The sequence below is a fragment of the Podarcis liolepis genome (genome assembly GCF_965112155.1).
Source record: "Podarcis liolepis genome assembly, chromosome: 2".
Classification (NCBI taxonomy): Eukaryota; Metazoa; Chordata; class Lepidosauria; order Squamata; family Lacertidae; genus Podarcis; species Podarcis liolepis.
In genome coordinates, this window is record NC_139555.1 from 95,346,011 (window position 1) to 95,360,957 (window position 14,947).

Below are 14,947 nucleotides of genomic sequence, written 5' to 3' on the forward strand. Positions count from 1 at the left end.
TCACTTAAGAGGCTGGGAGCCAGCGCTGTCCGCAGACACTTCCGGGTCACATGGCCAGCGTGACTAAGCTGCTCTGGCGAGCTGGCACCAGCGCAGCACACGGAAACGCCGTTTACCTTCCCGCTATAAAGCGGTACCTATTTATCTACTTACACTTAGGGGTGCTTTTGAACTGCTAGGTGGGCAGGAGCAGGGACTGAGCAACGGGAGCTCACCCCGTCCCGGGGATTCGAACCGCCGACCATGCAATCGGCAAGTCCTAGGCACTGAGGTTTTACTCACAGCGCCACCCGCGTCCCTTTTCTTCCTCTAGATGTCCTTTAATCAGAATATCCCTTCTATTAGCATCTTTCCTTATCTCTAGCAACTTAAAATCGTGTCTGCAGTTCAGTTATTGCAGCATGTTTTGATTTTTAGTTTTAGTACAACTTGCATATGCATTTCTAATTTTCAGCTTCTTCAGGTAATTGCTATGCTGTTTCATACATCTGTTAAAAGAAAAGAATCAGAGCTTGGTCTGTGTTTTTACCCCCTCCCTCTTCACTCAACTATTGACGCCATTTACATTCAAAGGGATATACCTGAAAGTACTTGCATTGACTGTTTAAAGGGAGCAATCTTTATCCAGTCTAGATTTCAAAATAATTGACAACTACAATAAGTTTTGAAGCGAGGGTGGAACACGTCTTGAAGGGATGTCTTTAAAATCTAAAACATTTGCATTAGTCATCTATCAAAGGTCTTGCATTAGGGAATCGACTGCTAGCCTGACTTGTTGATCACTAGCAGACTCGGATATGTTTTGTATAATGTGGTTCTGCTTCATTTGATCTAAGGCAAATTACATAGGACAGACTGACGGTCCATCTAGCTTAGTATTTCCCCCATTGACTGGCAGCATTTTTCCAGGGTTTCAGAAAGGGAGTTCTTTTTCTAGGCCTGCTAAAAAGTGCTGGGGAGTGAACCTAGGGAGCTTTGCCATGCTCTCCCATCATTGAGCCACATTCCTTGCCTGACCTATGTGTTACATCTTCCTTGCTGCCAGACGCTTTGCTACCACATCCTCTGCTTTTAGGCAAAACTGCTTCTGGTGTGTTCTCTCTCTCAACTGTCACCTAGGAGCAGCCATTTTGCCTGGCAATAGCAGAGGGAAAGATGGGAAGGAGGGACACTCCATCAGCTCTGCTGACCTTCGGTTCCTCCTTTCCCTCAGCTATCTCCATTTGAGCCGATTCTTTATAAGAGTTTTGTGGGCAGTATCCAGCAAACTTGTTCCCTCAGCACAGGGATTTACCTTTCCAAGGTGGGACTTTGCCCCTCTTCTCTGTCTCCCCAGGTGTGCCCCGTTCCCTCCCCAGAACTGCTCCAAAAGGTTGGGGAAACTATGTAACTGGTGTGTGTTTTTTGGGTGTGTGTGCATGATGGGGGAAATTAACGGGAGTTGTGTTACACAAGTGGAAATCCTTGCAGTGATGGAACAAGTTAGTTGGACACCACTCTGTACCTTGAAAAACAGGTACCCGAGTTTGTTTTTAACTTCCTCCCTCCCCATGCCCTTTTCCTCTAAACGTTGGGCCTTTCATATTGTAAGCCTGAGTACAGGAACTGTCTTTTTAAAATTATTATTATTATTATTATTATTATTATTGAATTTATTATTATTTATGCCCACCCTGGGCAGCTTACAGCACATTAAAAATTGCAAAACATTAGACATAAAAAAATTCCCAATACAGGGTTGCCTTCAGATGTCTTTTAAAAGTCAGATAGTTGTTTACGGGTCAGAAAAATTTCCTTGACATCTGCTGGGCGCCACTACTGAGAAGACCCACTGCTGTGAAGAGTGGGTTTATTTTTTAAAAAATTACACACTTTGAATACCTGTGGAAGCGTCTCCACCCCCATCGTTCTGCCCGGACACTGAGGTCCAGCTCGAGGGCCTTCTGGTGGTTCTCTCACTGCGAGAAGTGAAATTGCAGGGAACCAAACAGTGGGCCTTTTCCACCAGATGTCAAAGAGTTAAACAACTGTATAAATTTAGTAGCCCTGTTTCAGGAAGCTTTTAATGTTTTATTCTTATTTTATGTTTTGCTTTGTATTTTTGTTGAGAAACTTCTGTTAATTCTGAATGGATGCGGGCAAGCAGGTGCTGCAGAAGCCAAATGGTTAATTCTGAATTTAACACAGGAGTAATTCTGGGGCTTGGGAAGAAGTTCTCATCAATACTACCCTTGTTAATTCAAAGTATGTGGTTTTTAGTGTGGCTATGGATATGGTGTGTTAAAATAACCTCTGTGTGTGTGGTTTTTTTTTTGGGTTTTTTTTAGTTTCCTTTACGGAAGATGAGAAAGAGCAGCTAAGAAAATTCACCAACAGAACTTTCCTGCTTGATAAAAGAACCTGTCATCAAGTATATCTGAGCTTAGTTGATATACTTCTGGCTTATTGCTATGAAGTCTGTGCCACTGAAGGAGAGAAGAATGTGAGTTCCTCCCCTCTACTCCCCTGTATGAAACTTCAGTGAAGTGGATCCGCTAGAATAGCTACAGGGAATTTCTCTGTCATCTGGGAGGCAGGGCTTTTAAAGCGGACTTTGTTCCTGGCGTTGAAAGCGCAGGACCGAAATGCTATATCACTAGGGTGGTTTGCCAGGCAGCTGTTTGAAATTAACAGTCCAAAGTGTGAGGTATTCTCTTCTCTTCTCTTCTCTCTCTCTTGGATGCTGCTACGGCAACTCTGCTGAGCTGTATTTAGCAGTAGAGGAAAGGAGGAGGAAATGATTTTACAGCTAACAGCTGAGGGATCTTCATTGTCCACATGTTGAATTATTTTATTTCTTTTCTTTTCTGGGGGACAGGTTTTCTTGGATGCTTTCTAGACTCAGGAGCATTATTTTGTTGGACGCAAAGATTATTTGTTGAGAATTACTGTTCTTGAGGGAAGGCACCAAGTCTTCTGTAGCATATCCTAGTCTAGTGGTTCTGTGCTTGAGAACAATGGGCATTTGGGGAGACCTGTTGCAGGTTACCTGGAAATACGATCTTTGGAGACGGAGAGCTAGAGGTGAGGGTTTGGGTGGGAGGAGGACTGAGGAAGCACCAGGACCTAGAAAATCTGGATGTATGTAGACAGGTAAGACTTGGAACAGAGACTCAAGCCAGAGAACTGGCTGATGGAAAATGTTCACAGTGCGTAGAGGGTAAGGAGAAATAAAGGTCCAGAAATGGACATGCCACACATGTTCAGGGAGATAGTACTGATCTAGGTGCTCTAACTCTTAATTATCTCCCCCCCATCATGGTTCTCTAATGTCTAACACCAAAATATACAGAGGGTGAAGGGGAGAGGAATTGAAGTTGGATAGTATCTGCAAATATATGGAGGAGATCTAAATGTGCTTTAGTTGAACCAATATATCTTGCAGTTTTCAGTTTCTTAGTTCCTGTGCAAATGGTTTCTTTTTACAAACACAGTGTTGTGTTCTAATTTGGTTTCCTGAACCCCTCCTTCTCAGGTTGAGTCTCCATGGAACATACGAAAGCTGAGTTCAACTCTGTGCTGGCTGGAGGTAAGATGAATTATAACAAGTTTGTTGATAGGGCAATACATGTTAAACAGAGGCATATCTGGAAAAGGTTTACTGCTACCTTTCACCCTATCCCTTCTGAAGTGGATATTTCTTCTTAGGTGGGCTTTTGATTAGTAGTATTTTATTGGTTCTCCCAATGCCATCTCTACTTGTAACTTCATTTGTATTGTTATACTATCTTTTAAATCTTTGGGAATACAGCTAGATTGAAAACAGGGATTTCCCTTCTTAAGAGGACCTTCCTAGACCAAAAGTGTTAGATGCCCAGTTATAACAACTGTCGCACAGGAGTGAATATCCCCTTTGGGGACAAAGGACTTGAGAGGGCGATTCTGGTTTCAGACCTGGTCATGACACTGAAACTGCCTTGGTTGCCCTGCCTGACAGTGGTACCCTTCTGGAGTAGCTCTGGAAGTGATAGAATCAGAGAATTGCAGAGTTGGGAGGGACCCCAAGGGCTGTTTGGTCCAACCCTCTGCAATGCAGGAATCTCAGCTAAAGTGTCCATGACAAATGACCGTCCAACCTCTGCTTAAGAATCTCCAAGGAAGGAGAGTCCACAGCCTCCCATAGGTGACCATCCCACCATTGAATAGCTCTTACTGACAGAAAGTTTTTCCTGATGTTTAGTCAGAATCTCCTTTCGGGCCAATGTATTACATTGGTTCTACTCCTACCTTCAAGGCTGTTTCAAGAAAGTAGTCATCTCACAAACTTCCACCTTGTCCTCTGTGCTATTTACCATCTTCACTGAAACTGCTGGGAGCTGTCATCAGGAGATTTGGAGTGGGGTGTCCTCAGTATGCGAATGATACCCAGCTCCATCTATTCATGCCGTCCGAATTATGGAAGGCAATTCAGGTGCTAGACTGCTTGGGTTGGATGTGGGCCAATAAATTGAAGCCGAATCCCTTTACGCCTTCCAAGTTCTTGGATTCAAGAGTTGGGGAGATGGCCTGTCCTAGAAGGATTAGCCTCAACTTGAGATAGCTAGCTACAAAACAGTTAAGAAGATTTCTCTTCTTAGTCAGTTTGCCCAGATTTTAATTTTACTCTTTAGTGGAGAATGGCAAACATATTTGCTCTTTCAAAAGGACTCTTAAGGTATATTGCTTGTTGAAGCTGCTCCATTCTCTAATGTGTTGTTCCTTTTTAATTTGAAAAGGGTTTTAAGGGATAGCTGTGTTCTCTTTGAACGTAACTGCAGCATGGGAGGAAGGAAGAGAATACCTGTATAAGTTCACCCTATGAGTATCGTGCAAATATGAAAAAATAAAAAATTCCTTCCAGTAGCACCTTAAAGACCAACTAAGTTAGTTCTTGGTATGAGCTTTCGTGTGCATGCACACTTCTTCAGATACACTGAAATAGAAGTTGCCAGACCCTTCTATATAGTGAGAAGGTGGGGAGGGGTGTTACTCAGAAGGATGGTGGGAATGGGAGATAGGCAGATAGCTGGGAGAGCCTGTTGACGACTCTTAACGACTGTAATAGGTCTTACAGGAAAAGGCAAGGGGTGGGAAGGTGAGAAATGGTTTAGTTATGTATAGTGAGATAAGAATCCAATGTCTTTGTTAAGCCCAGGTCTTTTCATGGTTTTAAGTTTGGTAATGAGTTGTAATTCAGCAGCTTCTCTTTCCAGTCTATTTCTGAAATTCCTTTGTAGTAAAACAGCTACTTTGAGATCTTGTATAGAATGTCCTGGGAGATTGAAGTGTTCTCCTACTGGTTTCTCTGTTCTGTGATTCTTGATGTCAGATTTATGTCCGTTTATTCTTTGGCGTAAGGTTTGGCCTGTTTGTCCAATAAATTGGACAAACAGGCCAAACCTTACGCCAAAGAATAAACGGACATAAATCTGACATCAAGAATCACAGAACAGAGAAACCAGTAGGAGAACACTTCAATCTCCCAGGACATTCTATACAAGATCTCAAAGTAGCTGTTTTACTACAAAGGAATTTCAGAAATAGACTGGAAAGAGAAGCTGCTGAATTACAACTCATTACCAAACTTAAAACCATGAAAAGACCTGGGCTTAACAAAGACATTGGATTCTTATCTCACTATACATAACTAAACCATTTCTCACCTTCCCACCCCTTGCCTTTTCCTGTAAGACCTATTACAGTCGTTAAGAGTCGTCAACAGGCTCTCCCAGCTATCTGCCTATCTCCCATTCCCACCATCCTTCTGAGTAACACCCCTCCCCACCTTCTCACTATATAGAAGGGTCTGGCAACTTCTATTTCAGTGTATCTGAAGAAGTGTGCATGCACACGAAAGCTCATACCAAGAACTAACTTAGTTGGTCTTTAAGGTGCTACTGGAAGGAATTTTTTATTTTGACTATGGCAGACCAACACGGCTACCTATCTACTACTAGTGCAAATATGAATTAATCAGAGTCTCTCATAGGAGTGGGCCCATTTATGAATAAATCCCAATTGTAAAACTTAATGGATGGAAGGTATTTCTTTTCCTTTTAGGCTGCGGGGATATATTAATTCCCCGGTTAGATGACAAGAAGCCTGATATTTTAGATTTCAGGCGTATTAGTTAACATAAAATCAATAGAGGTCCTTGTGCTGAGAGCATCAGTCAAGTAAAGCGAAAGTAAGACTCTGCTCAATAAGAGCTTCCGATAATTGCTCTGCCATCGTGGCCAGAACAGAAGGGGCAGATGATTTGCTGCGTTTTACAGGACATTGGCAAATATATTCCTCCTTGACGTTTTTAGAATGTTAACTTAATAGCCGTCCTTATTTCGGTTAATCAGGGTATATGCCCTGTGGCCTGCTAAACTGTGGGGATGATGGTATGGGGTCTGTAGATGAGGCTTAGGGGCTTTCCAATATGAAACCGAATGGGAATTTCACTGGCAAGACAACACTGCCTGTAATTTCATAGGAAAGTAACAACCTGCTGTTTCCTTTTGTCTTACAACTACTGTTGAAGTACAGTGGTACCTCGGGTTAAGAACTTAAATCGTTCTGGAGGTCTGTTCTTAACCTGAAACTGTTCTTAACCTGAGGTAACACTTTAGCTAATGGGGCCTGCCGCGCCGCCGCCGCACGATTTCTGTTCTCATCCTGAAGCAAAGTTCTTAACCCAAGGTACTATTTATGGGTTAGGAGAGTATGTAACCTGAAGCGTCTGTAACCCGAGGTATCACTGTAAACATGTTTTCTCCGCTAGTAATTGTGGCCTTTAAAAATGTTTGTTCCACGCAGAGTTTTACTAGCATTTCGGAAGTTCTGATGTCCTTTGGGAGAAGAGTTATGTGTTATCCACTCTACCGACACTTCAGCTTAGTGACTCGGGCCTTAAATGACACCATTACGATATTACAACTTGGTAAGATATTTAAGTTTTATCTTTACAGTTTGGCTATGGCAAATTAGTTGGGTATTTGTGTGTGGTGAACACATTTGTTCACAAAGGCATAGTTTTAGATAACTTTACAAGGAGCCTGGGTTTATTCATGGGGCATCTTTTTAGGATTTAATGTATCATTTTATTTCTGTTTCTAAACATTCTTAAGGCTGCAACATTTGCCTAGGAGTAAGTATTATTTTTGAGTCGACATGAGTATGATTGCAGCGCAAATCTATTTTATACTGAATTGTCATAGTCTAATCAATTTTTTTATGGGGACGTGGGTGGCGCTGTGGTCTAAACCACTGAGCCTAGGGCTTGCCGATCGGAAGGTCGGCGGTTCGAATCCCCGCGATGGGGTGAGCTCCCGTTGCTTGGTCCCTGCTCCTGCCAACCTAGCGGTTTGAAAGCACGTCAAAGTGCAAGTAGATAAATAGGTACCGCTCCGGAGGGAAGGTAAATGGTGTCTCCGTGCACTGCTCTGGTTTTGCCAGAAGCGGCTTAGTCATGCTGGCCACATGACCCGGAAAAACTATCTGCGGACAAATGTCGGCTCCCTCGGCCAGTAAAGCGAGATGAGCACCGCAACCCCAGAGTCCTTCACGACTGGACTTAACTGTCAGGGGTCCTTTACCTTTAATCGATTTTAAAAGTCAGGTTTAATTCAGTTAGCTGTTACTGTTTTATTTTCAGAAGTTATTTATGAAAATATTTCTAAGCTGCAATTTCATTTAAAAAATCAAAGCACTTTACAACAATTATAATTAAAATGCAATAGTTAAAACAGATCACCATAGTACATGTCATGGTACATGACTTGCTTGTTTAAAAAACAAGAACAAAAGCAAGGCAACCAACCAACTGTTGTCTACGGTGCAGTAGGATTTGTTCCTGTGTTGAGCCTCATGAGATCCTTTGTCTACAGATAATCCTGAATATACATTGGATGGAAATGTCTCGGACTATTTGGCTCGTAGCAAATTCTGACAGTGGGTGTTAATCCATTAAGTTTTACTCAGAGTAGACCTATTGAAATTAATAAAGATGACTGTGTCAACTCCATTAATTTCAGTAGGTCTCTTCTGAGTAATGCTTAGTTGAGTGACACCCAATGTGTTGTTGAAACCCACCTGTAACATTGAGCAAAGCCTTCTGTTGAATGAACTAGGTGAAACCAAAATATCACTGTACCCCTTTGAGTCTCCCAGTCTCTCTACTCTTCATAATGTTCAACTGTGGGTTGTGGGGTTTTTTGTGTTTTTTTAAGCATTGTAAAAAGTCAAAAAGGAACTGATTTAATTCTTTCCATACTGGCAAATGCTTTCCTTTGATTGTGTAAAGTTACCCAGGAAACCATTGTTAAGATGAAATGTGATTGGCTCAGTTGAATGATTGTTGGAGTTGTGGTTGGAATTTAAATAACTTGGGCTTGAGTGTATAGTTGACAAAAATGAGTTCTTAACCACTTCCACTTGTATTATTTCATTGGAGAAAGGAAGAGTGTGTAGCATGATCGATAATGATTTTCCAGATGCTTTGAGAGAACTTAATGACACGTTATTTGACTAAATAAGTTGGGAGAATAGTCCTAATAATGGTGTGTAAAGATAATTACTACAAATGTAGTATTATGAGTAGAAGTGAGTAATAATTGGCATTAAAATGTCAATACTCGTGCACTGAAAGCCTGTCGTATCTATAAGTAATGGGTGTAATCCTGCCCACATTTATCTACAATTAGAGGAATAAGCCACTGACATTTGCAATATGCCCAAGAGTGGACAAAAATACTTAAATGAAACCTGTTTTTTAAAAGAAGTTGAGATCCTAAAAAAAATACAGAAAAAGAACCTTTCAGTTTTAACACAGACAGAAAACAATTCATCACAGTCCCAAATACTGATTTTAAAAGCTTGCAATAAGGAGGTCTTCAAAGCTTGTTTTAAAGACAGCATTGTAGGGACCACACATACCTTCCTAGGGAGGGTGTTCCAGAAACATGGGACCACCATTCTGCAGCTGTGTGGGTTAGAACTTCTTTTCTGAATGGGAACTTAGTATTCTTAAGAGTACAAGAAGGCCTCTCTTGCTACTGAAGGTTAGGACTGTAGTGGTGGTCTGGGGTGAGAAGTGTAAGCAAGATGGGATAAATATTTTGCATTAGTCATGTTATAGAAACTGCACTTCAGTATTCTTCGATGAAAAGGCTCAAGTGGTGTCTGTTGTCTGTCTGTGCTTTGGCTTAGGATGGGTGTTTGAATTGACTAACCTGTGAGAAGCATTCTTGCATGGTATTGAGAGTGGATGACCCTGTAATCTTCAGGCCAAGTAGCAAACATGAGTAGCAAAAGCAGTGGCTATATGGGAGGCAGTATGCCTTTCACAGCAGCTCTTGTGCCAGGCCTCTAAATTGCTATTTAAACTTGGAATTTTAAAAGTTTCACTGTTGCTAGGGAAACACTACAAAAGAATCCAGGTCCCTGAGCATGTGCTTGCCTTTTTTTGTGTGTGTGCAGACTTTTGTCTTGGGAACAAAATATGTTAGTGCATTACGGCTCGGTGTCCTTTGATCAGCAGGACATTGACATGTTAACACTTTTACTTCCTCTCATGTCGTGTTAGATCTAATTTTAAAAGGCAGCATGTACAAGCTTGGTTGAATTTGATAAGCATTTGATTAGCGAGTTAGTAGGACATGAAATATTAAAATGGCTTTTGACATAATTAGTAAACTAGAAGAGAGAGATGGTGTAAAAATAGATTAATTAAGTAGCTCAGATGCATTTTGTGAATTTTGCAGATGTTCTTCTGCGACCTGTATAGCTAAAACATGCTTTCAGCTATGGTAGGAAGAATGTATTTAGTTTGTTTCCACATGTAAGGATTGTGTTTGATTTAGATAGCTAGCAGTGGCAGCTAGACTGGTGACTGGGAGCAGCCGCTGAGACCACATAACACTGGTCCTGAAAGACCTACATTGGCTCCCAGTACATTTCCGAGCACAATTCAAAGTGTTGGTGCTGACCTTTAAAGGCCTAAATGGCCTCTGCCCAATATACCTGAAGGAGCATCTCCACCCCCATCGTTCAGCCCAGACACTGAGGTCCAGCTCTGAGGGCCTTCTGGCGGTTCCCTCCCTGCGAGAAGGGAGGTTACACGGAACCAAGCAGAGGGCCTTCTCAGTGGTGGCGGCCACCCTGTGGAACGCCCTCCCACCAGATGTCAAGGAAATAAATAACTACTGTACCTGACTTTTAGAAGACATCTGAAGGCAGCCCTGTTTAGGGAAGTTTTTAATGACTGGTGTTTTAATGTATTTTTAATATTTGTTGGACGCTGCCCAGAGTGGCTAGGGAAACCCAGCCAGATGGGCAGGGTTTAAATAAATTACTACTACTACTACTACTACTACTACTACTTTTGATAAAAGTAGGTGATGTATGTGTTCTGGCTCACTTTTCCATTCTCCCTAGTTTCTTTGTATATCTATGCACTAGACCCAAATCCATCTTCTACGAAGCAAATCCCATTTATTTTAAAGGAGCTTGCTGCCTTGAAATACTGATTGGCTTAGGATGCCAGGCCTGGTTCGTGAGCTTTCGTAACAGGAAATGAAATCTTAGGTGTGTTTGATTCTATTGTTCAGGCAACAAAATATTAAAATGTGTTTTGAGTTCCAACAGTTTACTAAAAGGGACATACCAGCAGCATTTAATCTTGGCTGAATATTTGGTTCAAACTCCTGATCCAGAGATGGAACGTATCCAACCTGAAAACATACCTTGCTTGTTGCATGACTTTGTGTAGCTACCAGACTGGCAATTCACCTCAAGCGTTTGGTATCTTACTTCTTAAAATGTGTTGATACCAAGCTGGTGGTTTTGTCCTGATATCTTTTTAGAATACAGTGGTACCTTGGGTTAAGTACTTAATTCATTCTGGAGGTCCGTTCTTAACCTGAAACTGTTCTTAACCTGAAGACCACTTTAGTTAATGGGGCCTCCTGCTGCCACTGCGCCGCCAGAGCACAATTTCTGTTCTCATCCTGAAGCAAAGTTCTTAACCTGAGGTACTGTTTCTGGGTTAGTGGAGCCTGTAACCTGAAGCGTATGTAACCCAACGTACCACTGTACATCCTGTCTTGGCATAGCCAACAAGGTCCCAGCAGCACAGCCAGTGGGCGGGAATTGTAGGAGTTGTAGCCTAACAACGTTTGGAACGTTCATGTTGGTTGCCAACCTTCTTAATCGCAAAGTCACTCTCTCTGAATCCTTCTTTAGCTAGAGCAACATCTGCACACAAGGGGAGTGGATCACCAGGCTTGGATGAACTTCAGTGTTTGCAAAAGTACAAAAATATTTAGAGAGAAAAACATCCAGGGTGAAGGCACACCAAAAGAGGACTGAGCATTCTCAGTAGGAGAGGAGCCTTTGAGGCGGGGGGACGGACTCTCTCTGCACCACAGCGCTGATTTGGAACTGGGGTGGTGGGTGGAGAGATATGTTTTGCATTTTTGTTAGAGATGTGTGGTTGGTTCTGGCTGCATTTTAAAAACAGCCTGTTTAACTTGCAGTGTGGCCCAGTATCTGTGGCCCAAACCTAGCTAAAGTTTGCTGTAGTGGTGCACTGCATCGCTTTCAACGGGGTTTAATCCTGATGATCTGTATCTTTACTGGGCTAGAAGCTATTTGGACTCGCCTCAGCATCACTGCAAAGGCACATGAGGCAATAACTCTGCTTAAGCCGAGCAGTTCTGGGTCTGGTCAGTGCCTGGATGGGAGCAGTCTGGGAACCTGTTCTACAGCCTTCAGAAAAGCAGGGTGTTTCTACAAGTAAACAAATAAATCTCCCTGTTGAAAAGGATCTTGCACGAAAGACAAGGGGTTGTGTTCAGCTAACTTCTGCTTGTAGGAGACCCTTTGAAATTGATGGCCCATAATGTTAATTATCGCCAATAATTTCAGCTGAGTAAATGAGGGTTGAATGCAGCCCTAGAGCACAAAGTCGTGATCGGCCATGTTTTTAGTATATCGGTATCTGAATAGTCTTGTTCCTCCAGATTCTGCTAACGGCTGCTTTAGATGCCTCTTTGGCAATGTATCTGAAAAACCATAACTTCAAGCAGTGTGTCTAATTAGGAATAATGCCTGTGATTCAAACAATTACTTTTTCTCATGTATGTAGGCCAAATTTTGATTTCCACAACTTTCCAGCAGTAAGCTTTAGGGTGGAGAAGGGGGCAGGCCTAATAGCTCTAACCCAACGGAGAGCAAAGTTTTCTCGTTAGTTCTTAGGCCAGTAATTGACTTGCAGCCTTGTGCATGTGTTCTCTCACTAGCTTGCTTGCAGTGAGCAGGGAGCCCTGGACTTTGTTTTATAGCACATTCCTTCTCTGCAAACCTTTTACAACTATTCTGTTCCGTCTCAATCTCTCCCAGCTGGAGATATTCCAAGTCGTGGGATCTTCGACAGCAGAGGGAGTTTTGAGTCGAATACAACCAAGGAGCATTTGATTTCTCACATCGCCCATTACTTATCCCTTTCAGACTCTGATGTAGAGTTACAAGGGAGAACAAGGCTCAAAGTCTTTGAAAGCTGCCACCCTACCCCTCTTTCATTCAGGTGCTTATGCTGACAAATCGTAGGATTGTATTCTCCCCACCGGCCCATGAGCATTTCATGATATATTTGAACTTTTAGCATTGCTTTTTGCAGAAGAAAAATCCTCTGGAGAACAGGAAGTGATGGTGGAGAAGTGGGTTGAAGCTGTGCAGTACAGAGGTCTCGCGCTTCAGAAATCAATTTAACGTTGCTGTATAACTGGGCTCTCATTCACTTTAAAAGCTTGCTTCGTTTTTCTGCCCACAGCAGTCTTGAGATGGTGCGTTACCTGTAATAGCAGCAGTCCGCCAAATTGCAGGAACTGGTCTTGCTACCTTATGAGAAGCTGAGCATTTCATTCATATCTAGGCACCTACACTGACATGCAAGAAACCCCTCGAAACAAGATGTAGCCTTTACTCTCAATGTGTAATGGAAAAACCAAGTTTCTATTCTCCTGCCCCTTTAAGGCAGGACGGGGGAGCTTTTTTCAGACTGACGGCCACATTGTCATCTGGGCAACTTTCTGGGAGACCATCTGCCAATAGTACCAATAGTGGATGTGGCCAGAGGCAATTTTTTTCTTTGTACAGGGGTCTAGTATTGGCACACACTTGCATACATACACAGCCAAGAATTCAAGGGCATATTCCAGCCAGGCAAAAAATACTCAAGGAGGGCAAGAAGTAAGCCTCCTGTGGGAGAACAAATGGAGATGAGGAGGGGGTGTGACAAGTGAAGAGTCCTCCCATCAGATGTCAAAGAGATAAACAACTACCTGACATTCAGAAGACATCTTAAGGCAGCCCTGTTCAGGGAAGTTTTTAATATGTAACGCTGTACTGTTTTTAACACTTGATTGGGAGCTGCCCAGAGTGGCTGGGGAAACTCAGCCAGATGGGCGGGGTATAAATAATAAATTATTATTATTATTATTATTATTATTATTATTATTATTATTATTATTATTATGTGCCAGACAGAGATGTCTGGGGGGCTGAATTTGCCCCCCTGCCTGGGAGCAGAGGCATCTCACCCTGCAAGGAATTCCTTCTCTGCTTAACAGTCTCTCCTCTTCGCTAAGAAGAGAAGAGACACATCAGATTTACACATCCCATCGAATTACACTTTTGGCAAAGCCAGCTCTTTGCAGTCATCTTACCTGCAGCCTCTCACACACACTTTCCAGTCTTTTCATTGGATCCTGTGAACTGCCCCAAGATCTTATGATGAAGAGCACTACATAAATCACATAAATAGTAATAGTAATGTTAATAATAATAATAATGCTGCTGACCCCTCTTGCTTACACTCCCACTGAACCCAACTTTAAAAGGAGAGATTGTGACATGCTTGTGTAACTACTGGGATTGATTCTTATAAGGTTGATTGATTCTTCAGGTAATTCAAAAGCTCCAGAAGGCATGTAGTGCCTGCCTCCTTTTTGGAACTGGGAACGTGCCCAGTCGTTTTGCAGCAATTCTACTGGTTATGCTGGCAGACAAAATTCAGCCTGCTACTTTCTGCTTTTGCAAAGCCCTTTTTTTGAATGGCACCCACGTTTTAAAAGCTGCCTCTTCCTGTCTGAGGCCAAATCACAGCACAGTTGGTCAGCGAGGTAACCCAGAATTAAATCCTCAGTTACATCCAGGGTCTGCTGCAAGTTGCAGGTATTTCTTGAAGCAATTGGGAATAGGTACACACCAGAGAGACGCTGCTTTGACAGGAGAACCTTTTACCATGTAACTTTGGGGAAGGCTATCTTCAACCAAACCACATAGTACATTTAATTGTTTTACACCCCACAAGGACTATTATTACTGGGTGAAGATTTACCTTTGAGTACCTTTTTGAGGTTTTGCCTCCTCTTTTGCTTCCTTCAGTTCCTAAACGAGCCACCTTCAAACCAGAGCTTGTTTTAAACCACTATTTCAAGTGTTTTTGCATTATGTGTGAACCAGCCTGCTAAAGTTTTGCTCTTCTTCCTTAATTCTGACATATAAACGGGGTTTTTACTATGTTGGCAATCTGCAATCTTCTCAGGTTTTCATGAACCACTGATTTATCCTAAAGGGATAATTTGCTGCAACTAATAGCATGTTACTGATAAGGTGTTCAGTCAACTTCCATCCAGATTTTCAAGTAGGAGAGTTTTATATGGACTGGCTGGTGGGGATAAAAAAATGTAAATGTGTTCATATGGTTTCCTCTCTTACAGGCAAATGTGCCGTTCTGAAGTGTCTGTTAGATATTCACAAGATTTTTCGAGAAAATGATCCTGCATATATTCTTAATGACCTTTATATCACAGATTACTGCGTTTGGATTCAAAAAGCCAAGTAAGTTTTATGTCTTGTCATTCTCTTGATGAAAGCATTT

The 14,947-nt window shown here is 42.1% G+C and overlaps 1 protein-coding gene across 3 annotated transcripts in view; it reads left to right on the forward strand.

Annotated features, from left to right (window-relative positions):
- Nucleotides 1–14,947, forward strand: part of SHQ1 (SHQ1, H/ACA ribonucleoprotein assembly factor) — a 67,636-nt gene that overhangs the window by 18,889 nt on the left and 33,800 nt on the right. For all 3 annotated transcript variants that reach the window (XM_083492230.1, XM_083492232.1, XM_083492231.1), the window contains exons 8-11: nt 2,328–2,482; nt 3,515–3,568; nt 6,823–6,946; nt 14,787–14,907. In XM_083492230.1, the coding sequence (XP_083348356.1) occupies nt 2,328–2,482; nt 3,515–3,568; nt 6,823–6,946; nt 14,787–14,907 (454 nt within the window). The remainder of the gene's footprint in view (nt 1–2,327; nt 2,483–3,514; nt 3,569–6,822; nt 6,947–14,786; nt 14,908–14,947) is intronic.